General features: G+C 40.5%; 1 protein-coding gene across 26 annotated transcripts in view; it reads left to right on the top strand.

Moving 5' to 3' along the window:
* DST (dystonin) overlaps positions 1-10465 on the top strand; it is a 471247-nt gene extending 460782 nt beyond the window's left edge. For 12 of the 26 annotated variants that reach the window (XM_044253203.1, XM_044253186.1, XM_044253257.1 and 9 more), the window contains 6 exons: positions 1891-2008; positions 3370-3441; positions 4371-4570; positions 5019-5129; positions 8208-8331; positions 9180-10465. In XM_044253203.1, the coding sequence (XP_044109138.1) occupies positions 1891-2008; positions 3370-3441; positions 4371-4570; positions 5019-5129; positions 8208-8331; positions 9180-9442 (888 nt within the window). In that variant the 3' untranslated portion in view covers positions 9443-10465. The remainder of the gene's footprint in view (positions 1-1890; positions 2009-3369; positions 3442-4370; positions 4571-5018; positions 5130-8207; positions 8332-9179) is intronic. The other 14 variants (XM_044253404.1, XM_044253415.1, XM_044253224.1 and 11 more) reach the window with 3 other exon arrangements.
* Positions 10466-27495: the final 17030 nt, after the last annotated feature.

Here is a 27495-nt window from a genome sequence, read left to right as displayed (position 1 = left end):
CATAACTTTTTTCAAATAGAAATTTTCAGCTCCTTTGAATAGATGTCTTCAAAACTTGGCATTAGTTGTAATAAATAAAAAGGATGTCTTTAAAACTTGGCCTTAGTTATAATATATAAAAAGTTACTGTTCTGATCCCTTCTTGTTATTTTCTGAGTCAACATTTGGGATAATATTTTTTATTTGTGGAAAGGATGAGAAAAATGCTAACTTTAAAAGATTTTATTCACTAAAAATACTAAAAGCAAACATTAGTCTCTTTTTTTCTTGTTTCACTATTTGGCTGTTAGGAAAATTAGGGAAATTATGAAGACAATGTTAGTTGTCTAGGGAATACCCTCTCAAAATAAAAATTTAAATCATATTTATTACAATTGAAATAGCTCTATAAAATACATTATCTCCTGAAAACTTTTGCTTTGAACATAATCTTGGACCAAAAGTATCTGGTCTAATTATCTGGTTTCTTAAGGGTAATTTTCTTTAAATCCCTTCCTTTTCCTTCGCTTATTAGCAGCACCAATTTTTTTCTAACAAAATAAATATATATTTTGATTTTTTAAATTTTAATTTACATTTCAGGAACTGGTTCAATTTATAAGAAAGTTTAAATCTCAAGGCTTGAAAATGGACTTAGAAATAGCAATATAAAAAGGGTTGATGTAAAACGCATGAGTTCCTGCTGGTGCATTTTACATGCTTTTCATCCAGGTCCTTTGGAGTTTCAGGGTCTTGAATGGTTGGCTTTGTTTTAGGGTTCCTTTCCTGAAACTCAGTGTTAAAGTATATTGAAAAGTGGAAGATTTTGTTTCTACTTAAAATAAAGCTTTTTGATTATCCATCACGAGCCAACACAAATAGTCAAAGTCACAATTGTATCTTACTTGCCTTTAAAAGAAGCTTTATTTATGTTTACTTGACTATTGATTTTGCTTGGTATCTGCTGGGTTGGCAGGCATGAAATTTGGTTTGGTGATTTTTACAAGCTGAACATGAGCCTATTAGAAATGATTTAAAAGTATAAAATTATTTCTCATGGGCTTTCAAAATAAATTTTACGATCAGAAACTGTGTAGTCTAGACATTTATTCAGAACTTGCAGAATTTGTAGTGTATCCAAGTGATTGGAGATCCATTGAAAGGGGAAGAACACGACTGCTTATTAGTGTCAGTAATTATGGTGCAAACACTTTAAGAGAAAGCCTTTTAGAAAGCTGTATAATTAATAATGTGTCACTGGCTGTTCTAATGTTACAGTAATCCAAAATGGCACATTAATCCAGCCTTTAACAAATTGGTTTACCAGATCATTAGTGATGCAGAAATTTTAGTTGACTGTGAAATTTTTGTTGGTCATGTTCATTTACTACATTTAATCTCTCTGAATCAAAACTGCTCTTAGAGAAAACAAAATGAATTTATGGAGATTTCTCTCACAGATTTCTGTGGAAAACAGTTTTAGTAGAAGAGGAAGTTTTAATGAAGAATTAGAGTTTATTAGATTTTCTTTAGAATCTTATCTTGTATAAGCCCTGGGCTAGTAGGCCTTTACTTATTTTCATGTCTGTGTTTGATTTCTAGAAATATTTGTCAATTACTGCCTTACTAATGTTGTTTCTATCATAAAGAAAAATCGTTTTGTGAACAGAGCTTCAGTATTATACTTGATAACCTTTGTTAGCTTTTTCCAAACTGTTTCCTTTGGGCTAAATCAGCATGCAGCAGTCTAACGCAGATCATTTCAAACCCCCTTTCCTGAGATTTTACTAATCGCTGTGAACTAAGCAAGAAATTTAAGTTGGTTGCTTAAGCTACTGCAGACTGTACATCATCCTTTAGCATAGACTTGCTGTTGACAATTAGAGGTTCTTTCTTCCTTCGTCTTCACAGTTTGGAGACTCCCAGCAGCTGCGACTTGTTCGGATCCTACGAAGTACTGTGATGGTTCGTGTCGGAGGTGGATGGATGGCACTTGATGAGTTCTTAGTGAAAAATGATCCTTGCAGGGGTAAGGAGATGCTATGTTAAGATAGTAACACCATGAAAGTGTATCAATTGTGTACTATTTTCCAGCATCAAAAACATGCTGAGTATAATTTTGGTCATTTATTACAATAATGAATGTTTCACATTGGTCTCTGTCAGCCTAAAGTTCCCAAAGAACTTGTGGCAGTCATGTAAACCATGTTCTTCTCATTTTTTTCCTTACATCTTCTGGATAAATATGAGACTGATAGGCAGGAAATACGAGAATAGATTTTTTTATCTTTAGGGAAATGCTCCCATCTGCAGTTTTTAAAGTGAGTAATTACATCAACTAGGGGAAGGATTTCATCTGTCATTACATAGCAACGTAAAATGAAAGCAGATTGAGGTAAAGGAGACTGAGCATGCTGGACAATAAAGGTTTAAAAATGGAAGTTTTTCATATTGGGGGGAGGTAAGGAAAGTTAATACCTAAAAGTTTTGAAAATCATCATTAACTGCCAACTTGACTCTTACTTCGAAGCTATAGATGAGCATGTTGAAAATATAAACAAATGATACTGTAGCTCACACCATACCTACCAGCCAAAGAATCCTTGATTATCTTTCAATTTTCCTTGTTTTTTAGATCCTGTAGTCAATTGTGGAATTCTTAATTGATTGACCTTACAAGTTGTCATTTGATTGCAGTGTCTAGTTAGGTCCCGTTTACTTTAGTTGGCCCATTTTTCCTTAGGGAAAAAAACAAAAACAAAAACAAAAAAAGCAGTAACATTTTTGTGATTTTCTTTAACCTGTGAGCTCATTTCAATCCTCTTAAACGAACAACAGCAAATGTCCGTGCTGATAGTATTTCGGTTACCAAGTGGGAGGCCGGGGCTCTTCCAGTGGGGCCTCTGTTAATTCGATGTGGGCATCTGACTGTGCAGGTACATCAGAGTGAGTTTCTGTGGGTCAGCAGGCGGCTCTGCTAAGGACATCCGGGATCATCCTACGACCCTACTCAGTAGCTCTGCTCTCTGCAGGTCAAAGATATACCCGCCAAAGGGTATAATCGCAATGACTCCCTCTTTTAATATTTTGGAAATATCGCAGCCTCCAGTGCTGTAGTTCCGCTAAGAGACGAAGCAAATAGAATATGTAGTATCCTTGTTGACTTGCTGCTTAGGAAAGTTAGTGTGACTGTGGCCAAGTCTTCCAAATACGTTTTTCTTACTGAGTCAAATCTTTGAATGCTTCTTTCCCTGATGCAACTTTTCTTCTAAAATGTGTGCTAAAAGCCGGATCTGAGCACCCTTTTGCATATTCGACTACTGTACTTTGTTTCTTCTCTTGCTAACAGTATTCTTTAATGTGATTGGTATCCTGTGTCATTTTTTCTAGTTCATCATCATGGGAGTAAAATGTTACGTTCGGAATCAAACTCTTCAATTACTACTACTCAGCCTACTATAGGTTGGCAACCCCCGTCTTTGCCTCTTCCCTCTTGCCTTTTCTCTTTCCTACTTTTACATTCTTGCTTTAATCATTTGTTTTAAGATAACACGCTTCATCCATCGCGTATGGCTTAACTCATATCCAACTGAGCTGGTGCTTCCAAATTTAAATGCAGAACCGTTGGCACACTGCCGGTGTGCCACGAACATAGGTGCTCTCTAAGTGATCGGACACATGCTAACACGTTGCTCATCGGGTTCTTGTGCAGTGTTCTCCATGTGCATATGTGTTTGTATGAGTGTTGCATCACTGATTACCTCATATCCTTGGGTCTGATGTTTGTTACTGCATGTCGGTTAAACCGAGTTTTCCAAGGCATAAAATAAGAATACCGGTTGCCTCATTTAAGTGAAAAACCTGAGAGTTTATCTGTTGTCCTCATGATTAACGAGCCATCTCTCATTCTGTGTAATCCTGTTGTTTGGTTAATTCCAGTGTTAAAATACTGGCATTCTCCTTACCTCAGTAGTACATGCAAAAGCCACAGTCCTTGCCTTACTGGCTTGTCTTCTCAGTGTGGGGGAGGGGTGACGAACCATGTGGGCATCAGTAGCTGGTGGATTAACAATATTTTAGCATGAGCTTTCCATTTTCATGCTGACTCTTTCTTTAATAGTGGTTATTCTTGCTGGTGTCTAGTGTTAGAATAAACACACTTTTTTTTTTCTTTCCCAAACTTACTTGTATCCAAAAGGAATGCATTGTAAAGGAATGCATTTAACTTTTTGTTATGCTGCATTGGAGTTGGCATGGCAAAAAGCTGTTCTTGAACTCCTCAACATGGTCTGTGGTGCCAAGCTATTGTTCTTCCTGTAAGTGATTGTGCGCCTCTTTTTGTCCCCTCCTCTTCTGTTTGCGTGCCTTGCTGTGTGTGTCACATAACCCAGCTAAAGGAAGGACAAACATGGAGCTCCGGGAGAAGTTCATTTTAGCAGATGGTGCCAGTCAGGGTATGGCTGCCTTCCGGCCCCGGGGCCGAAGATCACGGCCTTCATCACGAGGAGCGTCACCCAACCGATCAACTTCTGTATCCAGTCAGGCTGGCCAGGCAGCCTCGCCACAGGTCCCCGCCGCCAGCACACCCAAGGTAGGATTCAGATAGGAAGTGTTGTCCTTCTCCTGTGTGATCACTGTCTCGAGGGTGCTTTGGAGTGTTTGAGGACCCAAGAATTTGTGGGGCCAGTCTTCTCCCTGTGTATCCCTTCTCAAATATGACAGATGAAGGATTAAATATGTGTTGTGTCTATGTGTATATATAGATGTATATGCACATAGACACACACGTTTGCCCTGTGGCCCATATGGAGACTATCTGCTTAGGAGCTTTAGTTACCTTTCATAGTGGTTTTTTTTCCCTTTTAAATAAAGCTTTATTTATTTATTTATTTATTTAGCGTATATGATTTGCCATCAGATCTTTCCATTTATTTTTAATTATCATTCTTACTGTGAAATGTTACTCTTGGCTCTGAGTATCTCTTTCTGTGGTTTTTATCTGCTATCTTTTACATTTGATTTGCCATTGTTCCATACAGATTCTCCATCCTTTAACACGCAATTATGGTAAACCATGGTTGACAAACAGCAAAATGTCAACTCCTTGTAAACCAGCAGAGTGCTCAGACTTTTCCGTGCCGTCTGCAGAGGTATCGTAAGGCCCCAGATCCTAGTCTAACAGTCTTCTGTCATTGAAACTGTCACGCACTAACATTGCTTTACCTCTCCCTTAACACACGTACTTCTGACCATACCTTGTCTTTTTATAGACTTCTGTAAGACAAGTATCCACTCAGCATTTCTGGAAGACCTCAGAGTAAGGGTCCACAGAACAGAGAATTCATAGCTTTTTGAATGGTGTCAACTGAGCAGAGTGATCCCACTTTGCAGGCTCTGTGTGCCTCCTTTGTTGTTTTTGTTGTTGTTGTTATTCTCTTCCTCATACTTAACTTGACTTTTCTCCCTTGGGAGAGTGACACACAGAAGGTTATATTCAGGCCTAAGTGAAATTTCTTTTAAAGCCCCCGGTATGCTCATGCTTCTAACCATAATTTGGGCAAGAAATGCAATAATCCCCCTTTAGGTAGGGTGAGAGGCACTGTCATTTGCAAGAGAAAATCACTTACACTGAAAGAATGTTTATTGAGTGTTTCTTATGAACACCGTCCTTCCAAATGTTGGTTATGTTTGTTTCTGCGAGAGAACACAGGGTGCGTGAGCCATAAGCCTTTTAGTTATCAGTACCATGGTTGGGGGGCTGAGGCATGCAAGATGTTCTCTGCTATTTTCAATAGGTGTGTCTTTATTAGACCTTAAAGTTTACTGTTTAAATATGCTTCAGCTTTTTAACATGGCCTGATTGATGGGGATGAGATATTTAGGTCATATAAAATTTGCCAAGCTAGCTCATCTATCAGATCATCTACATTCAATTGAAAGTCCACCACACAGATTTGAAAGAAAGTTCTCTGTAAAATGATATATAGGTATCAAATAATCACATATTTGAATAGAATCACAATAATGGGGCGGGGGTGGGGGAAGTCCCTCAATGATTTGTCTGGAAATGAAGGGGGGATTTCATGTTAAAGGCCAGGATCCTTTTATGAAAATACTATAGTACCTTTAATTCAAAAACTTTGCTTTTCTAATCTATTATTTAATCCTTGGATGAATAATAAGAGGTAAGCAGAGAATGTTTTATTACTCTCATGACTCAGATGGCAATGATGCAAAGAATCCTTGCTGGAGATGGTAGAATTGAGACAGAAACAACGCCTTCATCAGCTCTTCCTCCTTCCCTGGCCCCTCATGTCCACCCTTTCCCTCCGGTGAAAGGGGTCCGTATCATGTGTTATCTGGAGACGCCTGCCACTTACGATGGATCTGTTGTAGCAAAAACTGAGAAGATTTTTAAAATTTTTATTTAAATTCAATCTAGTTAACATATACTATATTGTTAGTTTCAAAGGTAGAGGGCAGTGACTCATCAGTTGCATCTAATACCCAGGGCTCATTCTATCACATGCGCTCCTTAATGCCCATCACCCAGTCACCCCATCCCTCCACTCCAGCAACCCTCAGCTTGTTAGCTAGAATTAAGAGCCTCTCATGGTTTGCCTCCCCCTTTGATACCATCTTATTTTATTTTTCCTTCCCTTCCCCTGTGAAAACTGAGAACAATTTAAGGAACCTCAAGTGGCATGTGTGTTTTAAATTTTGGGACTGTGCTATTGGGTTAGTTCAAGAGACTCTCCCGGATTAGAGTTTAAATATGTTACTTTAACTACTATATAATTATGTTTCACTTCCAGTAGCTTCATAGACAAAATACCCAAACAGAGAAAACAATAGTATACTTCTGTGGAGGGGTCTGTAGGAGAACTAGGTAGGGTTTATGACAATAAAATAAGAACAGTCAGGGCTTTCTGAGAAGAATGATTTGGGTTTCACATTGAATTCTGTCACCTTGAATGATGTATGTCATAATTTGGGGGTTCTCACTCTTTTCATGGATTGTTAACATTCTTTTAAAGTTAGGAATTTAGCTTGATCACAGTTGCCAGATCTTGGGCAAACCACAGCCCTTTTCAGGCCCTCATCTTTCCCATTTATAAAAAAGTTGTTATTAGGTAAGTGTGAAGATTAATTATCCTGACACGTTTGAAAAGTATTTTGAAAACTTAAGTTTTATATGTCTGCAAATCACATATAAATTCCATTCTTAAATATATGCTAGAATGCATATGTAAATGAATTGCAAATATGACATTTATATTAAATTGCAACTCTGAAGTATCAAAAGGTCTTATATATGCTCTATTAAACTTTCACAACTAATAAGGGAAAAACTAATTAAAACACACACACACACACATACACACACGTAATGAGTGTAGATTCCTTTCTACCAAACAGCTCCCTGTAAGTTAATTGAGGCAAAATGGCATCTCTTCTATTTCTTGGGATTTCTGTTTATTTTTTTAACTTCAGGAGATTTTTCAGAATGGTGTAGTGATCTGGAAAAAATGCAGTGATTTTAGACTTATAATAAAATCTCATAGTTGTGATTGCTTTAGGCATTGTCTGTGAACTCCTTAAGAATTTTTTAAGTGTTCTTCCTAAGCATCACCTCCATGTTTCATGTGGAAGGACCACAGAAGTTTTGGAAGTAGGTACAGTGGCATGGTACCAAGTTAGAAAATGTCACTGCACGTTTTTTCAGCTAAGTTTGTTTAAATGGTGACTGTTTAGGCCTTGTTTACTTATTGTCCTAATTCTGTCTGTTCTTTTCTGCTTGGTTACCTAAAAGCTTTGGAGGCCACAGACTATCCAAGCACAACTTTTTGGAGTCCCTCACTCTCTCTGCCGTGTGCTCCCCCTCCTTCTGGCAGGACTCTTCTAACTCTGTAATATTCCCTGACAACCTGGAAGATACTAATGTGCTCATGGTTTAATTCGCTTTTTTTTCTCCCCCTTTGCTGTCATTTGGGGATCTCTATTTTTGTGTTTTCTCTTCAACATGAATTCCTTTTGAGTTCAGGGAGAGAATAAAAAATGAGGAAAGTGAGCAGTGAGAACCCCAGGTGGCACTTAATCAAAAACCGCTTCCCCCTTTCGCGCTCCCCTTCCTGAAGAGGGTTTCCGCCTATCCGTAACAGGCTGTTAGTGGAAGGTCACACAGCAGGAGCAATTTCTTGAAATGTCCTTTCACTGATTCAATACAGGGCACACCAATCCAAGGAAGCAAGCTTCGGCTCCCCGGCTATTTATCAGGGAAAGGTTTCCACTCTGGGGACGACAGTGGCTTGATAACCACAGCAGCAGCCAGAGTCCGAACACAGTTTGCTGGTGAGTGTGGCGCGCGTCCGTCTCTAAGGGCTTCTCTCAGCGGGATCGGAAGACTCGAGCCTCTGCTCTTCTTCCTCGGGGATGACATAATGAATTGATGATTCTGTATTCTTTTGAAATGACACTTAGTCCAGTCCTCCTGCTATGGTAGGGGTTGAATGAGTCATGAGACTAAGGGACAGGAAAATCACTTTTGGAAAGTACCAAAGAAAGGTGAACATGGGAAGCACCACAGCCATGTCCTACCCATGTCCTACGGTGGAAGGTCTGGGCTCTTCTGCCTGCTCAGAAGTTGCCCTGGTCTCAGTTCTTGGGTGGTTGGAAAAACCCAGCCATGCTGGGCCTTAACGCTCATGGCGCTTCTACTTCTTCACAGAACAGTGAACCCAGTCCCTGGGGTTGTGGGCTCAGCTAGCAGGAAGCGTCTTTCAAGTTTCAAGTCTTCTCTTTTAAATTCCCCTGTGTTTTGAATCACTTATCCTCGGGCAAAACTTACACCTAAGGGTTTGCTCCGTATTTGCTCAGCCCTAGGTACACAAGCTGAACTTTGGAAAGCATAATTTTAAATTGTAGGGATCTTCCTCATACTTGTTTGTAGTCAGTGGAATCCTGTTTTCAGTCACTCAGCCCAAACGTACCTTTAGTTTGTGAACCTATCTCTACTCAGAGTGAGGCTACCTTCCCTAGTGGAATGGAAAAAGGCCACGAATCCCCAGGTCTCCTGAGCACCTACCAGGCAACAAGAAAAATTGTGGAGATTAAAGGTGGCCTTTGTTTTCAAGATGGTGTTGCCCGTCGACCCAGTACTAATAAAGTGTGGTTCAACCCTGTCCATCCTGTCTCCTCAGACCCCAAGAAGACTCCCAGCCGACCCGGAAGCCGAGCGGGAAGCAAAGCTGGCAGTAGGGCCAGCAGCCGCCGAGGCAGCGACGCATCCGACTTTGACATTTCAGAAATCCAGTCCGTGTGCTCCGACGTGGAGACTGTGCCCCAGACACACAGGCCTACCCCCCGAGCAGGTTCTCGGCCAGCCACAGCCAAGCCTTCCAAAATCCCCACGCCCCAGAGGAAATCACCTGCCAGCAAATTGGACAAGTCCTCCAAGAGATAGTGCACTTGGTTCCACCACGGCCCTTCCTTGAGCATTTATTATTTAAGCTTGAAAGATGTAAAATATGATGTAGAAATTATTGTGAAATAATTGCGAGAAGTGAGTTTAAAATTCTGCAGATGGCCTTATTTGTGTATTTGTCTTTTTATTTTATCTGTAAAATGTTTTGTCAGCTATTCTGGGGTCAAAGTCACATGGTATGTGAGGGGGGAGGAAGGCGGTCCCGCGGCACCGACACGTCCGCACGGTCGTGCGGAGCCCACACTAGAGCCCGTGAGCGTCCGCGCAGGTAAGTCCGCCGGTGCGCTGCGGCCGCGGCCCACGGATACCTCATGACATCTTCCTGCTTCTGTAGAGACTTTGAAAAGCCAAAAGACACACACCCGGCATACATTTTGAGATGACTTCACTGTAAAAGAAAAGATGGAGGGCAGACAGCACGTCCACACACACACACACACACACAGTCGTTTAAACAGTATCTGACCGACGCGCCCAGGAAGTTCTTTTCGGTCCCACGGCTCCGGCCAGCGCTGGGACGTTCGCGAGCCCGGCCCGGATCCCGAGCCCGGCTCGGATCCCGAGCCTCGGCTTCCCGAGAGGCCGGAGGCATCCTGGATACTAGACCTATTTTACTGTAAGAATATAATTATAAAGTGCATTCATAGAAATGTGAGGTTTTCTTTTGCTTGAGTGGACGGTAGCACCTGTATCATTGAACTCATTTTGTATCAGAGCAATTTTGCTTGCAGAAAGCTATGAAATAAAACATGTCCCTTAACTACATTGCTATGGAATTAATTTTTTTCCCCAGGGAAAATCCGTGTATTTTTTTATGAGCAATATCAATTTGGAGTGACCAAAAGATACTTACAAATAGGTTTATTTTGATTTCTCATCTGAAATAATCATGTTCTGGTATTATATCTATATTTAATAAATATATACATTTTAATTTATTATGTATACTCACATACTATAGAAAGATATTAGTATGCATTTAATAAAACATATTCACTTGAACATATGGAATACCTGATTATTTAAAGAACTTTTTCTATCGTTTGTTTGCTTTGAATAAAGGTTGTATGTATGATGTATTTTTACTAATAGTGTGACAGGCTGAGTTTGGGGGACATCACAACACAGGGATATCATATAGAATAAGTATGTACTAAGAATGACATTAACAAATATTTAATATTCTATAAAATATTTTTAGTACCAACCATGTGCCAGCCACTATTTTACCCTGAGGCTGCAGGTTCTTTGCCATCTTACATTCAAGGGAGAAACAGTTAATAAATTAACAAAGAAGCAAATCACTAAAAAAACATGATGACCTAAAACCAGGGGATGTGTGATGAGGTGACTGCTCTTATTAAGGTAATCTAGTGATATTCTTCTGGCCCGTGTGCATTTAAATCAAATGATCAGGGGCGCCTGGGTGGCTCAGTGGGTTAAAGCCTCTGCCTTCAGTTCAGGTCATGATCCCACGGTCCTGGAATCGAGCCCCACATCGGGTTCTCTGCTCAGCAGGGAGCCTGCTTCCTCCTCTCTCTCTGCCTGCCTCTCTGCCTATTTGTGATCTGTCTGTCAAATAAATAAAATCTTAAAAAACAAAACAAAGCAAAACAAAACAAACAAATGATCGAATTTTCCCAAATGCAGGAATGGCATCAAATATAACTAGAAGTGGGAGCTGAGTGGTTCATTCGGGTTAAGCAGCCGACACTTGGTTTCAGCTCAGGTCAAGATCTTGGGACCCCGGGGTTGGAGGCCCTGTGTTGGTCTTCGCGCTCAGCGGGGAGTCTGCTTCTCTCTCTCCCACTGCCCATCCCCTCACATGTGCACTCTCTCTTTAAAATAAATAAATGAATCTTTAAAATGTATAATTAGAAGAATGTCAGATCGTTATTTTGGGCGTAACAGGTCATAACTTTTCCCATAACTGTAAATGTATTTTAGCCAATGGCAGTAGTGGTATTCAGGCTCAAGGGGATAGTATTGTGTTTTCCCTGCTTGGCCTTTTTTCATGGAGGCAAGCAGTGAAGAGCCCAGAGTCTCCATGGACAGGAATTAGGGGCCACTTTTAAGTGATGGTCCTTTTTTCTGAAATGGTTCCTTTTTTCTCAAAGCATGGATCTCAGGTGGGAGCCGTTGATAGAAGGGGTAATTCTAACCTAATAGATCACGTTATAATTCATGCATTTGATTATAAATGTGTCACCTGAGAAAGCAGTTGAAATGGTTGTTACTCCTTTGGCGCTTTTTGTATGATCACATTTTCACTTCAAAGACAAATTTAAGAGAATGATTTTATCTCAGCCTATTTGAAAGCCACCCCCATTAAAGACCTGGGGATTTTGCTCTCTCTCTCTCTTTTTTTTCTTTTCTTTCTTTCTTTCTTTTTTTAAGTAGTTAAATAAGCCTTTGAAGAAAGATAAGTGGTTTAAGATATTTCAGAGAATTCCTAAGGAACTGCTTCCAGTTACCAGCAGTTGCCCTCACGGGGAGCTTTTCAGACTTTGATGCCTGATACTTGTTTCTCTCCGAACTAGTTCTTGAGCCTCAGGCTAACTTCTAAAGAGTCCTCCAAGAAGTTTCAGGGAATGTGGCACACACACCTCTTCCCACCCCCTACACTCCTACATTTTCCTTTCCTTTTCTTTAAAAAACAGAATATTGAAATGAATCTCAACTCCAAAAATCTTAAAGCTTGTTTCTGTTAAAAGATAAAAGTAAGGAATTTTATTAACATTTTTAGGAGTTTATTTGAACAAAATCTATTGGAACCAGGCAGCAGCAAACCGGAAGTGTCTGGGTGCCCTCCATGGACAGGAGGAGCTCAGGGGAAGAGACTTCCAGAGAGTAAGCAGAAGCAACAGAAGGTCGTGATTGATTGGCTAAGCTTAAGGCCTAGTTGGCTGTTTGTGATTGGTTGTCCTTGGCATTTCGATTTTTAACGTTGAAATATTTACAGACTTAGGTTTTGGTTGCTAAGGTAGAACACCAAGGTGTTAAATTCATAGTTCTTAAACATTAGAGTTTTATGGAGTCGATTTTTTGTCTTAAAAATCAACGCTACCAGTTTTCATGTACGTTTACTATTGTCTTTGAAATACACATCCTCTTTGATGGCAGTGCAGAAGTAGATGGGTTTGGGCAATCTCAGATCTGGTTCTTTCCATGGTGAATTCTGGTGGAAGGCCTTGGGGCATGCTCTGGGTGGAGGTGCTGTCCTCCCAAGGACAAGAACCTGGGAAAGGATCTTGTCCCCCCCCCCCCCCCCCCCGCCGTTTTGTTTGTTTGTTTGTTTGTTTTTTAATCACTTTAAGACTTGTTTTAGAGGGTGTCTGGGTGGCTCAGTGGATTAAAGCCTCTGCCTTTGGCTCAGGTCATGATCCCTGGGTCCTGGGATCAAGCCCTGCATGGGGTTCTCTGCTCAGCAGGGAGCCTGCTTCCCTCTTTCTCTCTCTGCCTGCCTCTCTGCCTACTTGTGATCTCTGTCTGTCAAATAAATAAAATCTTAGGGGAAAAAAAAAAAGGTTTTTTTAAATGTTTGCAAGAAGGAAAACTAATGAGTATGGTGATTTAACTCCTTTTTTGACAAGGTGTTTTGAAATGTGTGTGCTTTATTGCCAAATGTGTGACCTGATAACCACCCAACAGTACATGCCCTAGTGCCCAGGCTGCCACGTGTGTGCCTGACAACACTGCCACTCGGCCATGAACTTACCTTTGGGGTCCCACAAAGGAGGCAAGGATAGATACTTTATCTTTCAGTACTTTAATAAGTTCCCTGCAGTCGTGTTAGGGATTGACTTAATGGTCACCAAAATCTACTGGAAAGAGAATGGTGTCATGAGTGACTTGTTGGTGCGACAGTTCATATGACTGACGTCTGACTGACCTTACTGAACTGAGCAACTTTGGTTGATTTTATATAATTGCAGAGTCTCTGGTAATACTGAATAGCTAGTTAGGGTGAAGAACAACAAAAATAGGGACCTTTCCATCCTTCTGCCTCGAATGTGCTAAGAATATATGCAAAGCAAAATAGGTTGCAAGGAATTTTGTCTTAGTTTACCCATACTACTATTATACTCCATTGTTTGCAATTAAATATTGCATAGGATATAAGAATAAAATAGAGATTAAGAACATGGGGGCTTAAGTGGGTAGGAGAAGAATCCATGAAACAAGATGGGATAGGGAGGGAGACAAACCATAAGTGACTCTTAATCTCACGAAACAAACTGTGGGTTGCTGGGGGGAGGGGGGTTGGGAGAAGGGGGGTAGGGTTATGGACATTGGGGAGGGTATGTGCTTTTGGGTAAATTGGAAGGGGAGATGAACCATGAGAGACTATGGACTCTGAAAAACAATCTGAGGGGTTTGAAGTGGCGGGGGGGTGGGAGGTTGGGGTACCAGGTGGTGGGTATTATAGAGGGCACAGCTTGCATGGAGCACTGGGTGTGGTGAAAAAATAATGAATACTGTTTTTCTGAAAATAAATAAATTGGAAAAAAAAATAGAGATTAAGAAGCTTTCAAAAATTATCCTCAAAAAGATGGGAGGGGGGCACCTCAGTGGCTCAGTGGGTTAAGCCGCTGCCTTCGGCTCAGGTCATGATCTCAGGGTCATGGGATCGAGTCCCACATCGGGCTCTCTGCTCAGCAGGGAGCCTGCTTCCTCCTCTCTCTCTCTCTCTGCCTGCCTCTCTGCCTACTTGCGATCTCTCTCTGTCAAATAAATAAATAAAATCTTTAAAAAAAAAAAAAAAGATGGGAGGGAGGGAGGGAGACAAACCATAAGAGACTCTTAATCTCACAAAACAAACTGAGGATTGCTGAGGGGAGTGTAGAAGGGAGAGGGGGGTGGGGTTATGGACACTGGGGAGGGTATGTGCTATGGTGAGTGCTGTGAAGTGTGTAAACCTGGCGATTCACAGACCTGTACCCCTGGGGCTAATAATACATTATATGTTAATAAAAAATTTAAAAAAATTATCCTCAAAAACAAACCATTCTCTTAGAATGCTACTAATCTTAAAGTATAACTGCTTTTACCCTAGGGCAAAGGCTAGGATATTTAGTTCCCACGACCTTACAATCTAACTTCTATGCCACGGGTCCCCAGACCTCTTCTGGGGCATATTTCCATCAATAAGAATTTGTTGAGCAAACCTATCCAATGTATGCCCTATTAATTTCTTATGTCTTTTATTTGCATGTATTTTACCATTAGCTAATTTCTCAAGGCTCCATACAATGTTAGAGTGAGATCTTTACAACATCGATGTGGGTATAGATACGTATTTTAAATGACTTGACACCTTTTTTGGCCAAATTTTTGTCAAGTCTGAGGAGAGCCTCCTGAACACATCTCATGATGTGGCTGATGAAAGGGCTTGTTCCAGAAGCACCATCCCTGCCACTTCCTTGTTTGCTTATTGCATCTTAAGTATCTTAAACTCATGGTTTCTTTGCAGGGACCCACGTAAGCCACATTTTGTAGAAAAGAGATAAACTCTGTAAATTCACCCAGCGTGGCATAGGTAAACTGCCGTCCACTCTACACGCTGAAAGCAAACTGAGGAGTTTGGGAGCTGTTGGGACTCCTGCCCTGCCCTCATGTCACCTCAGACACAGATCACCAGAGGACACTGAGTGACGGGAAGGCAGGCACAACTGTCAGTCTGTAGTAAATGTTCATGAAGGTTAATTTCCTCCTCCTCTTTTAGACAAAATGTAATTACAAGTAGACATCTTACTTTCCCATATCCTATGTGATCACCTTGCATGTATCCTACTTTAGAGATCACTGTTCTCCACTGTTTTCTTCTGCCACTTCTCAGCCATCTTTTCAGCAGGGTAGAAGTATGCTATGAACATTTGGGTGCACGTGCCCCTTTGGATCACAACGTTTATATCTTTAGGGTAAATACCCAGTAGTGCAATTGCTGGGTCATAGGGAAGTTCTATTTTCAACATTTTGAGGAACCTCCATGCTGTTTTCCAGAGTGGTTGCACCAGCTTGCATTCCCACCAACAGTGTAGGAGGGTTCCCCTTTCTCCGCATCCTCGCCAGCATCTGTCATTTCCTGACTTGTTGATTTTAGCCATTCTGACTGGTGTGAGGTGATATCTCATTGTGGTTTTGATTTGTATTTCCCTGATGCCGAGTGATATGGAGCACTTTTTCATGTGTCTGTTGGCCATCTGGATGTCTTCTTCTTCTTTTTTTTTTTTTTTAAAGATTTTATTTATTTATTTGACAGACAGAGATCACAAGCAGGCAGACAGGCAGGCAGAGAGAGGGAGAGGAGGAAGCAGGCTCCCTGCAGAGCAGAGAGCCCGATGCGGGACTCGATCCCACGACCCTGAGATCAAGACCTGAGCCGAAGGCAGCGGCTTAACCCACTGAGCCACCCCTTTGCAGAAATGTCTGTTCATGTCCTCTGCCCATTTCTTGATTGGATTATTTGTTCTTTGGGTGTTGAGTTTGCTAAGTTCTTTATAGATTTTGGACACTAGTCCTTTATCTGATATGTCGTTTGCAAATATCTTCTCCCATTCTGTCAGTTGTCTTTTGGTTTTGTTAACTGTTTCCTTTGCTGTGCAAAAGCTTTTGATCTTGATGAAATCCCAATAGTTCATTTTTGCCCTTGCTTCCCTTCCTTTTGGCAATGTTCCTAGGAAGATGTTGCTGCGGCTGAGGTCGAAGAGGTTGCTGCCTGTGTTCTCCTCAAGGATTTTGGTGGATTCCTTTCTCACATTGAGGTCCTTCATCCATTTTGAGTCTATTTTTGTGTGTGGTGTAAGGAAATGGTCCAATTTCATTTTTCTGCATGTGGATGTCCAATTTTCCCAACACCATTTATTGAAGAGGCTGTCTTTTTTCCATTGGACATTCTTTCCTGCTTTGTCGAAGATTAGTTGACCATAGAGTTGAGGGTCTATTTCTGGGCTTTCTATTCTGCTCCATTGATCTATGTGTCTGTTTTTGTGCCAGTACCATGCTGTCTTGACGATGACAGCTTTGTAGTAGAGCTGGAAGTCCGGAATGGTGATGCCACCAACTTCGGCTTTCTTTTTCAATATCCCTTTGGCTATTCGAGGTCTTTTCTGGTTCCATATAAATTTTAGAATTATTTGTTCCATTTCTTTGAAAAAGATGGATGGTACTTTGATAGGAATTGCATTAAATGTGTAGATTGCTTTTGGTAGCATAGACATTTTCACAATATTTATTCTTCCAATCCAGGAGCATGGAACATTTTTCCATTTCTTTGTGTCTTCCTCAATTTCTCTCATGAGTACTTTATAGTTTTCTGAGTATAGATTCTTAGCCTCTTTGGTTAGGTTTATTCCTAGGTATCTTATGGTTTGGGGTGCAATTGTAAATGGGATTGACTCCTCAATTTCTCTTTCTTCTGTCTTATTGTTGGTGTAGAGAAATGCAACTGACTTCTGTGCATTGATTTTATATCCTGACACTTTACTGAATTCCTGACTATGCAGCCATCTAAAGAAATGAAATCTTGCCATTTGCGACAACATGGATGGAACTAGAGCGTATCATGCTTAGTGAAATAAGTCAAGCGGAGAAAGACAACTATCATATGATCTCCCTGATATGAGGAAGTGGTGATGCAACATGGGTGCTTAAGTGGGTAGGAGAAGAATAAATGAAACAAGATGGGATTGGGAGGGAGACAAACTATAAGTGACTCTTAATCTCACAAAACAAACTGAGGGTTGCTGGGGGGAGGGGGGTTGGGAGAAGGGGGGTGGGGTTATAGACATTGGGGAGGGTATGTGCTTTGGTGAGTGCTGTGAAGTGTGTAAACCTGGCGATTCACAGATCTGTACCCCTGGGGATAAAAATGTATGTTTATAAAAAATAAAAAAATTAAAAAGAAAAAAAAAGAAGTATGCTATGAAGTTCCTTTCCCGTCAGCTCCTAGTTATGCAAGGTTGCACTCCTTTGCTAGTGGTTATGTGTAATTATAGCCCCGGTTAGCTATTCTCCAAAATTTCAGGGTTAGGGGTTTGGGGGAATATATCAATATTCCCAAAGCCACAGTTTTCTTCTGGCCCTTGTTATCTCACCTGTCCTCCTACAGCCCTCACGTGTTTATCTTCTTACTTACTTACTTACTTCTTACTGACATCCTGATGTTGGAGGAGTTGGCCTCATGGGCAGAGACATACCTTTTTGAGGTGAAGAAAGAATGATTGAGATGGGAAAAGAGATGTTAAGGGTGTTACTCTGCACTGACTTCTCTCAACAGATTAGAAGATACAGTGTCTTCCCTTAAGAAAAAAATTATAGGTTAAGATTTTGGAGTTGAGCAAAGAAGGCTTGAAATATCTGAGACCATACATGGGTTTATAGTTACCCTGATCTGTGGGATGTGACCTACTGTAGGAACAGAGGAGACAGAAAGTTAATTGATCTACAGCTGGGCTTCATCCAGTCAAGTTCAACAGGAAGAGCAAAGGGTTAGAGCACTGGAAGGAAGCAGAGGACAAAAGATGGTTTTTTTTGTTTTGTTTTTGTTTTTGTTTTTTAACTTCAGAATTGGGTTTTAGGCTCCCCAGAAGAAAGGGTTTCGGAGGAAGGCACACTATGAGTGGTGTTTGGATCAGGGCAGTAGAAGGCTAGAACAGTGTGAAAACATAGGAGCAGATGTGTGACCGAGAAGGACTTATATTTGGGACATCGTCTAAGGGTTGCAAGAATATAAATTTTGGTGGCCTCAGAATTTTGTTAATAAGTCTCAGCTGTCCTATGTCTTCATTGATTTTTATTGCTGTTTATAGAAGAATCTGCATGGAGAAAGCCATTATAGTCACCTCCCAGATTCAAGGAACAGATGGAAGATTGGAAGCTGCTGCATTTCAGCTCAGGTAGGCTGTGCGTCGAAGTCCCAAGTAGGCCTGTGTGTGTGTGTGTGTGTGTGTGTGTGTGTAGCTCTCACTTGTCAAGAAGGCAGAAGTCTCTGGCCTCAGGAGTATAGTATGTTGATATACACTTAGTAGATCTGGCTGTGGGAAAGAGTTAAAAATGGGTTGCCATAAAGACTACATTTTTGAAAGGGGGACCAATGATGGTAGAAAGACATAACACGGCTATGTTTTTAATTAGTAACATAGAAAGGTTGTTTCAAAAATAAGCAATTGTGGAAATGTGTTCTGTTCAACAAATTAGTCCCAGTATACCTATGTGGGAATTAACCAGGGAATTCAGAGAAATAGAACAGGTTTGAAGCAATGTCTTCAGATCTAAACTCTACAGTGTCTGGTGATGGATTAATTTGGAGTTCTTTCTCCTGGGATAACTTTTGCTCCTTTAGGTACTTGATTATGTCCATATTGATGTTTTAGTTTTAACATTTGTATGTCAATTTGGGTTTATAAAGCTCTTCACACAAATATATATATGCTATTGAGGTTCCCAACCAGTCGCTGAAATAGTAGATAAGTATTATTTGCATTTAGTGAAGAATTTAAGTGAAATTAGAGTGGTGGTTGTTTGTCCAAGCTTACACAGTTGAAAAGTGACAGAGTAGATAAATCATTTTATGCTGAGGGGCGCCTGGGTGGCTCAGTGAGTTGAGTCCTCTGCCTTTGGCTTAGGTGGTGATCTTGGGGTCCTTGGGTTGAGCCCCGCATCAGGCTCTCTGCTCAGTGGGGAGTCTGCTTTCCCCTACCCCCCTCTCTCTGCCTGTCTCTCTGCCAACTTTTGATCTCTGTCTGTCAAATAAATAAGTAAAATCTTAAAAAAAAATCTTTTTATGCTGAGACCAATAGTTACTCCACTACACGTCACCATTATGTCAGGGTCTACACATTCTTTTCTCAAGATGGTACCTTCATAAAGAACACATGATCATGACCTCTCTCAGGAAGCCATACCACATCTGGACTTTCTAGAGCAGTAAACTTCATCTTAAGATAACTGGAGGGTTGGAAATGCCTTATGTTCCATAACTAGGCTAATTTTCCATTGTTTCATGTCTCATCAAATTATCTGGTTCCAAAAAAGTAGCAACCTTTTAAAATCGGTTTGCTGAGTAAGATGGTCTGATTTGAGACAGCTGATATTTAACATCTCTTTTCCCTCCAACCATTACAAAATGCGTAATGAGTTCCCCTATAAAGTTGACTCATCTCTTAGCTACCAGAGTCCTGATTCCTCTTGATACCAAATAAATATCCTAAGTGACTTACTTGAATTAAACCTAAGTATTCTGCATTTGCTTAAGTCCATTGACAATGTATATGGGTAGATATTGGAACTCTTCTCTGACCATGTTATGGTGTGGTATTTCAAATCAAGTGTTATTCAAAATTAATTTCAGGTGTGGAAACTCAATCATGTGACCTAACCAAAAAATACTTAATAAAGATATGTAAGGAATGACATGCATTTAGATTTCCTGTTTCTTTTTTGCCTAGTTTGGCTATAGGGCTTTACAAGGTGGTCTAAGGCATTTATCCTGATTCTATCACTCAGATGTATTTCAAATTATGTTCATACTTTCATGCATATGTTCTTTTGCTCACTATTACTCTCACACTACCTTGAAAATGTTTCTTAGATTTATTTATTTATTTTAGAGAGAGAGAGTGAGCAGGGAAAGGGGCAGAAGGGGAGGGGGAGAGAATCTTGTCCTGAGCAGATGCCTCCCTGAGCCCTGTGCAGGGCTGGATCTCACAACCCTACAATCATGACCTAAGCTAAAACCAAGAGTCAGATGCTTAACCAACTGAGCCACCCAGGCACCCCTGAGAATGTATCTTTTCTTTTACTTATTCTTAAAGATTTTATTTATTTGAGAGAGAGAGAGAGCATGAGAAGGGATAGGGAGGGGCAGAGGAAGGGGGAAAGAGAGAACCTCAAGCAGACTCTGTGCTGAGCAGTGAGCCCAATGCAGGCTGGTCCCAGGACCTTGAGAGCATGACCCTAGCCAAAGGCAGATGCTTAACTGACTGAGCCATGCAGGCACCGCTAAAAATGTACCTGTTAAATGTTAGTTTAATATATCAGTGTCAGAACCCTTTGCTTTTGTCAAACCATGTTTAAAAGGTAGTTAATTCAGTGAAGCACATTTATTTAGTATGTTCCTTCGAAGTATACTGACTGCATTTTGTAAGTGGGATTCTTAACATTCAGTGATACATTTTGTCATCTATTTCTAATATAAAATTACACTCGTTAACTGTAGAAACTTCAGTAAATGCATAAAAGTACAAAGAGGAAAATAGCATCACTCATCACCCCAGTACTCAGAATAAATCACTGATAAATTTTGTGGGTGATTGTTGCTTTTTTAAAATTTTTCAAAGTCATATTGTATGTACTTCCTTGTTGGTATCCCCAGTTACATATTTAAACTGAAAAAGGCCAGAGACACTGTATATTTTTTATCTGTAGTTATTTTAGTCTTTAAAACCAGAAATAAGATGACACTTGCATTGCTTACCATTTCTGGACAACAACTGCCCTAAATCTTGGTGATTTCAAATAACCTATCTCAGAGACTCTGTGTTCAAGAATCTGGGCAAGCCTTAGCTGGGTCCTCTGCTTCAGATCTCTTACGAGGCTACAGTCAGGGTTCCCACTGGGCCCTCAGTCATCTGTGTCACAGTTCATCTGGGACATGATCCACTTTCAATTTCACTCATTGGTGGGTTGATTGGTTGGTTGGTTGTCAAGATTCCATCCCTCATGGGCTTGGGACTAAGGCTCTCAGTTCCTTACCACATGGGCACCTCCAACATGACATTAGAGTCCAACAAGATGAAGTCATAGTCTTCCTAACCTAAACACAGAAATGACATTCTATCACTTTTGCCATTTTCTATGAGAAGCCAATCACTAGGTCTAACCCATACTCAACGGTGTGACTACCAAGAGACAGGGGTCACTGAAGGCCATCTCTGAAGGCTGCCTACCACTATACTACATCATAATAGTTGTATCCTAATCCCTTAGTTTCTTTATGTAATGAAGAAAGTGTTTTAAAAATCTTTAAAAGTCTCAAAATCCTTTTTTTTAAAATAATTTTTTAAAAGATTTTATTATTTATTTGACAGATGAAGATCACAAGTAGGCAGAGAAGCAGGCAGAGAGAGAGGAGGAAGCAGGCTCCCTGCTGAGCAGAAAGCCCGATGCGGGGCTCGATCCCAGGATCCCAGGGATCATGACCTGAGCCGAAGGCAGAGGCTTTAACCCACTGAGCCACCCAGGCGCCCTCAACATCCTTTTTAATCACACACGAAGAGTATGACACATCAAAATCCAGTCGCTGGTTCAGCATTATCTAGATTGGAGGAGGAATGTTTCTTCAAAACTTCACTTTACTAAAAAGCTACTTGTAACATTGGGAAGCAAGCAACAAAGACATCCAAGCAAAGATTGTCTACTCCAGGCCGCCAGAGTGTTGTCTGACATTTGCAACCACAACAAAAACTGAGCACGATGAGCACTGATATTTCCCTAATAGGTACAAGAGAGGTTAAAGGAAGTTAATGAATAAACATGTTTTAGATAGGACGAGAGGGCTGATGAGGTAGTGACTCCAGGCTGGGAGTTCTCTAGTACCTACATCACTCCTTCTTGGTTAGATGTAGCCTTGCCCCAATTTCCTTCTTTTTCACTCCCTTTCCTTTCTAACCCTGGAGGCTCTAGGTTGCTGTTATATGGAAACATTAGAATTTTACTAGAGAACTCCTAATTTTCATGGCTGCGAACATTTACTGGTCACTGGCCCCTAAATGCTTCTTTCTGGTCTAGGAGCTTCAAGGAATTAACAAGCTGGTCAGAGTTAGTGTCTCATTCACATTTTTTTCCAAGGGAACTCACATTTGCAGCACATGAATTGTGAAAGACCTATACTCTTTTGTGAAGCAGGGGGGAAAGTTTGGCAACAAATAAAACATATTTTTATGGTCCTTCCCTCCTGTGTACACACATCTCAGTGTGGTTTGACATTTTGGTTGGTGTCAGTAAGATCACTTTTGTAGTCAAGGACTGGCTTCATAGCATTCTCTAGAAAAATGAAGTGCACAAAACACTTCATGAGGAGGCACTGTTTTGTGGACTTTGAACTAAAGTTTATCCAAGGAGTGTTATATATAAGGATGCAACACTATTTAGAGTCTTTCCGCAGCAGGCATGAGCCAACTTGCCTTTCAGTCATTGTTAAACAACCCAGAAACAATCTAGATCAAGCCCTGTGATGGCTCCCCCCACACAGCATGGAATCTGCTTAAGATTTTAAGATTTTCTTCCTCTCCGTCCACCCACACCCCCCAACCCCCTCTGTGCATTCTCTCTCCCGCTCTCTCAAAAAGAAAGAGAGAAACAAAGAAAGAGAGTGAGAAAGGAAGGAGGGAAGGAAGGAAGGAAGGAAGGAAAGAAGGAAGGAAGGCTGGAAAGGGCAGTTATCCCAAACTGCTGGTAAGGAATTTGGTGAAGCTGAGGCTCTGAGAATTACATGCTCAAAGTCCCCTAGTTAATAAGTAGAGGAATCCATGTTAGGAGCCAGTTCTTCCTGAACCCAAAGCCTATCTATTGTCTCTCTACTATACCATGCTACTTGTGTGAGCGGTTATTGTTCAGAGTTATTTTTTGGTGTCCTCACCCACATTTTATTCATCAGTCTCTTGCTTATCTGTTCCTAATTTGAATGTTTTAGTAACTTAAAAAAAAAAAAAGAAAGAAACTGAAAAAATATTCTCCCCATCCTGCTTCTCTTGCCAACATCAAGGTGAAATAAAGCACATATGTGCTAATTTGAGTGTTTCAGCAACTTAAAAAAAAAAAAAAGAAACTAAAAAATATTCTCCCCATCCTGCTTCTCTTGCCAACATCAAGGTGAAATAAAGCACATATTACAAAAATAGAATTCATTTATACAAACATTTGTATAACAAACGTTATACAAACGTTTATACAAACATTACTTACCGGAGAGCTAAGTGTAGGGAAAGAGTAGAGATAGTCTGGTGGGTTTAAAATGACAATTGGAAAGCAAGAAGAAATAAGAAATGTGGTTCTTTCACATTGTGATGTATGTTCAAAATGCACCATTGGTTTGTGCTCAGCTTTGGAAGGAAATCCTTAGCTTTAGAGGATAATATGTAAACATTGTTTGGATTAAGCTAAATTATGGCTCCAACTGGATGGAGGGGTCCATCTTTTGCGCCAAGAATCAGTGATCTTGGCGTATGTTTAGCTGCCTCTTATCTCTGGTATGTGGTGCTTATGTCTCTTAAGATCAAGGATGGGCTTTAGAGAGAAGCCCACTGCTAGATAGAAAGCTGTTCCCAACCTAGATACAGAACTTTAAATGCCAAAACTACATTATGTAATGTGTATCTACCAATAGGTTTGTGGGAAAATATTAAGGAAAAATGATCACCTGATTCTTTTTTTCTTCAGTGGGCTCTGCGTGGAGCCCAATGCAGGGATTAAACTCGACCCTGAGATCAAGACCTGAGCCCAGATCAAGAGCCACAAACTCAACCGACTGAACCACCCAGGGACCTCAAACCCCTGATTCTAGAACATATGTTTAAAAATGCAAAATAGGGGCATCTGGGTGGCTCAGTGGGTTAAAGCCTCTGCCTTCAGCTCAGGTCAGGATCCCAGGGTCCTGGGATGGAGCCCTACATTGGGCTCTCTGCTCTGCAGGGAGCCTGCTTCCTCCTCTCTCCCTCTCTCTCTGCCTCCCTCTCTGTCTACTTGTGATCTCTCTCTGTCAAATAAATAAATAAAAATCTTAAAAAAATAAAATAAAATAAAATAAAAATGCAAAATAAAGTTTATCTACTTTTTGTTAAGCTCAGAATATTGCAAAGACCTGCCATCATCTTTTTAATTACCTTCCTTTCATGGCGTTTCTGTTAGATACATACCTTAAAGTGATTAGCTATCTGGTCACCCATGTCCGTTAACTGACCTGAATGATGGTTACCAATAAATTGGTTGTGAGAGAAACCTCTTCCCTTTGATGTAATGCTACACAGAAGGAGTCTCTTTAATTTTTAAACACAAGATTCCTCGGTCATCTTGTCTCAAAGCTTGAGTTTCTAAATCAAAAAGTATTTTAAAAACAAATACATGGTTACAAAACAAAATAAAACAAAACAAAACCAAAAAACCATGTTGCCTGTGACCACCATCAAAAAAAAAAATAAGTAAATGATAACGACTGAAAAGAGTATAAAAAGAATCTGGATATGCTAGATTTGGAACCTATAAATAAAAGCTAAATTTTAACAGGTTTTGTAAATTAGGGAATGAGGAAACCAAAGGCAAAGTATAAGAAATTGATCCACCGCATATCTAAGAACAAAAATTCGTTGTAGTTGACAGCTCAGTGGAATTAAGTTGGTGATGTGCCAAATGAACTTGTGCTTTGTTACTAAAAATACAGTGTCCAGCACAAGAGAGGAGAAAATCCTGCTCTACTGTGGTACCTCATCATAAGATGTGGGCAACTGGCTGATTTCTACAGATGAGGGACCAGGAAGCAGCTCAGAACCATATTGGAAATGGTTATAATAATATGGAAGAATAAGATTGTATGGTATGTAGTTAATATAAATGCCTACGAGTTAATTAATCCAAAGAAATTTATTTTTACAAGAGAATCTGCAGTTTGTATCCTGCTTAATTATTTTAAAAAATATTTTATTTATTTCTTTGAGAGATAGAGCATGAATTGGGGGGAGGGGCAAAGGGAGAGGGAGAAGGAGAAGCAGAAGCAGAAGAAGCCTCCTCACCCAGCAAGGAGCCTGATGCGATGCTTGATGCCCAGCTTAATCCCAGGACCCCAGGATTACAACCCGAGTCCAAGGCTGATGTTTAACTGACTGAGCCACCCAGGAGCCCTTGACTTTAATTATAATAGATCCGTGAAATCACAGTTAATAGGTGACTTATCACAACTTAAACTATTCAATGGAATAACAACAATTATTTTCCACAGCTACCATTCATTCTCTATAATGAACATAATCTATATAATGAATCTTAGATACAGTTACTGTGGTTGAGAAATAACTACTAAAACCTGTGAATACCTTAGAAATGCTCTTCAGACTTTTGAGACAACAGACTCAGGAGCCCATCTTCATGATGACTGGATACAGACAATATGTCATCAGCGGTTAAGCATTCCTGACCACTCTAAACATTCTCTAACAGATATTCCCCTTCATCTCCCGGGAAAGGGGTAACAGCAATCTTCATTCTGTATCCTTGTGAAATCAGTCTTCTCTAAATTTCCATTAACATTACTCAGAATTGAGGCTGATTTCAACCACCACTCTGACTAGGCTGAACGACATTACTTGGGGCTTCTAAGAGCTATAATAATAATGATTTCCCTGTGGAGATGAGAAAACAGAGAGTTTAAAGAAACTGCCCACGTGCACAAAGTAACAAAACTAAACCCAAGTCTGTCTGACTTTGGTTCTTCTATAGCTTTTCTTTAAATATCTGAAGGACCACCAATGGGTAGAAGACAGATTTTTATTTCATTATGAGAAAGAGGTCTTCTTCATTACAGCTGTTCTAAGGAGGCTGCCTTGGGAGTAGGGTTGTCACATGAAATATAGGACATCAGCTAAATTTGAATTTCAGATAACAATGAAAATTGCTACTCAAAGTCCCAAACATGGCATAGGATATTCTTTTATTAACTATTCCTCGTTGTTTATCTGAAATTCAAACTTAACAGAGCATCCCATATTCTTTTTTTTTTTTTAAGATTTTATGTATTTATTTGACAGAGAGAAATCACAAGTAGGCAGAGAGGCAGGCAGAGAGAGAGAGGGAAGCAGGTTCCCTGCTGAGCAGAGAGCCCGATGCGGGACTCGATCCCAGGACCCTGAGATCATGACCTGAGCCAAAGGCAGCGGCTTAACCCATTGAGCCACCCAGGCGCCCCAGCATCCCATATTCTTATTTGCTGAATCTGGCTACCCTGCCTGGGAAAGGTTCTATTTCCAGGTGCTGGTGATTAAAAACACTACGGATTCCCTGTAGATGCAATATCGAGGATCTGAGGGTCAGAAGGAACAGGGGTGGTGCGGAGAGTGGGGTCCAGATGTCACCATCTTCACGGGCTGTCAGCAGGGGAGGAACCAAAGGACACTATAGTCCATGCCTTGGAGGAATGATGGCATTTTTTAAAAATAAAAAATGTATTTATTTATTTGAGAGAAAGAGCATGCATGCATGAGCAGGGGGGACAGAGGGAAAGAGAATCTGAAGCAGACTCAGTGCTGAGCACAGAGCCCAACGTGGGGCTCTATCTCATGACCCTGAGATCAGACCTGAGCCAAAACCAAGAGTAGGCCACTTAACTGGCGGTACCACCTCAGTGCCCCCAAGGATCAATGACTTTTTATGGCCTTTCCATTTTCTCTGTTTCTCATTCCTTTGGCAGGTTCATCTCACTGCCATCCAGCCCCTGGTAGGTACAGGGAACAGTGGAGAATGCAAAACAGAACAACATTTTGCTCCTTAGTAATATTTTTTGAATGTATTGGTGGTGGAGATGCTTGGAAATAGATTTATATGGACGGTTGGGTTCCTACCAGGAATTCTGGAATTTTCACGTCCAAGATGCAGTCTATCCAGTATATTTGGTGTTTCGTTCTACCCAAGAATAAGGCACTGGGAGTATTCTTCCTAGAGGTGGGATTAGAATAAATAATTTCTGGCAGACTCCCCAAATCACATAAGAAGATAAGTTAAAAGTTGGCCCTATTTTGAAGTTGATGAAACCATTGCTTTGGAAACCTTTCTTAACGTTACTGAACGAAACCCATTAGGAGAATTCTTCCTTAATGGACATCTTCTGGCCCATGGTATTAACGACCTGTCTCGTGAAATCTTTAAGTAGCTTCATGCCGATAATTGACAAATAATGAAAGTTCAGCTGAGGCCCCTTTCACATTTGATTCTCCCACACGGTGTAATCTGTTTACTGGAAACTGTTGTTAAGACTGCAAAACAATCTC

This window comes from Neovison vison, chromosome 1 (assembly GCF_020171115.1).
Source record: "Neovison vison isolate M4711 chromosome 1, ASM_NN_V1, whole genome shotgun sequence".
Taxonomy (NCBI): Eukaryota; Metazoa; Chordata; class Mammalia; order Carnivora; family Mustelidae; genus Neogale; species Neogale vison.
The sequence above is the reverse complement of the archived record's forward strand: the minus strand, read 5'-3'. Positions and strand labels throughout refer to the sequence as shown.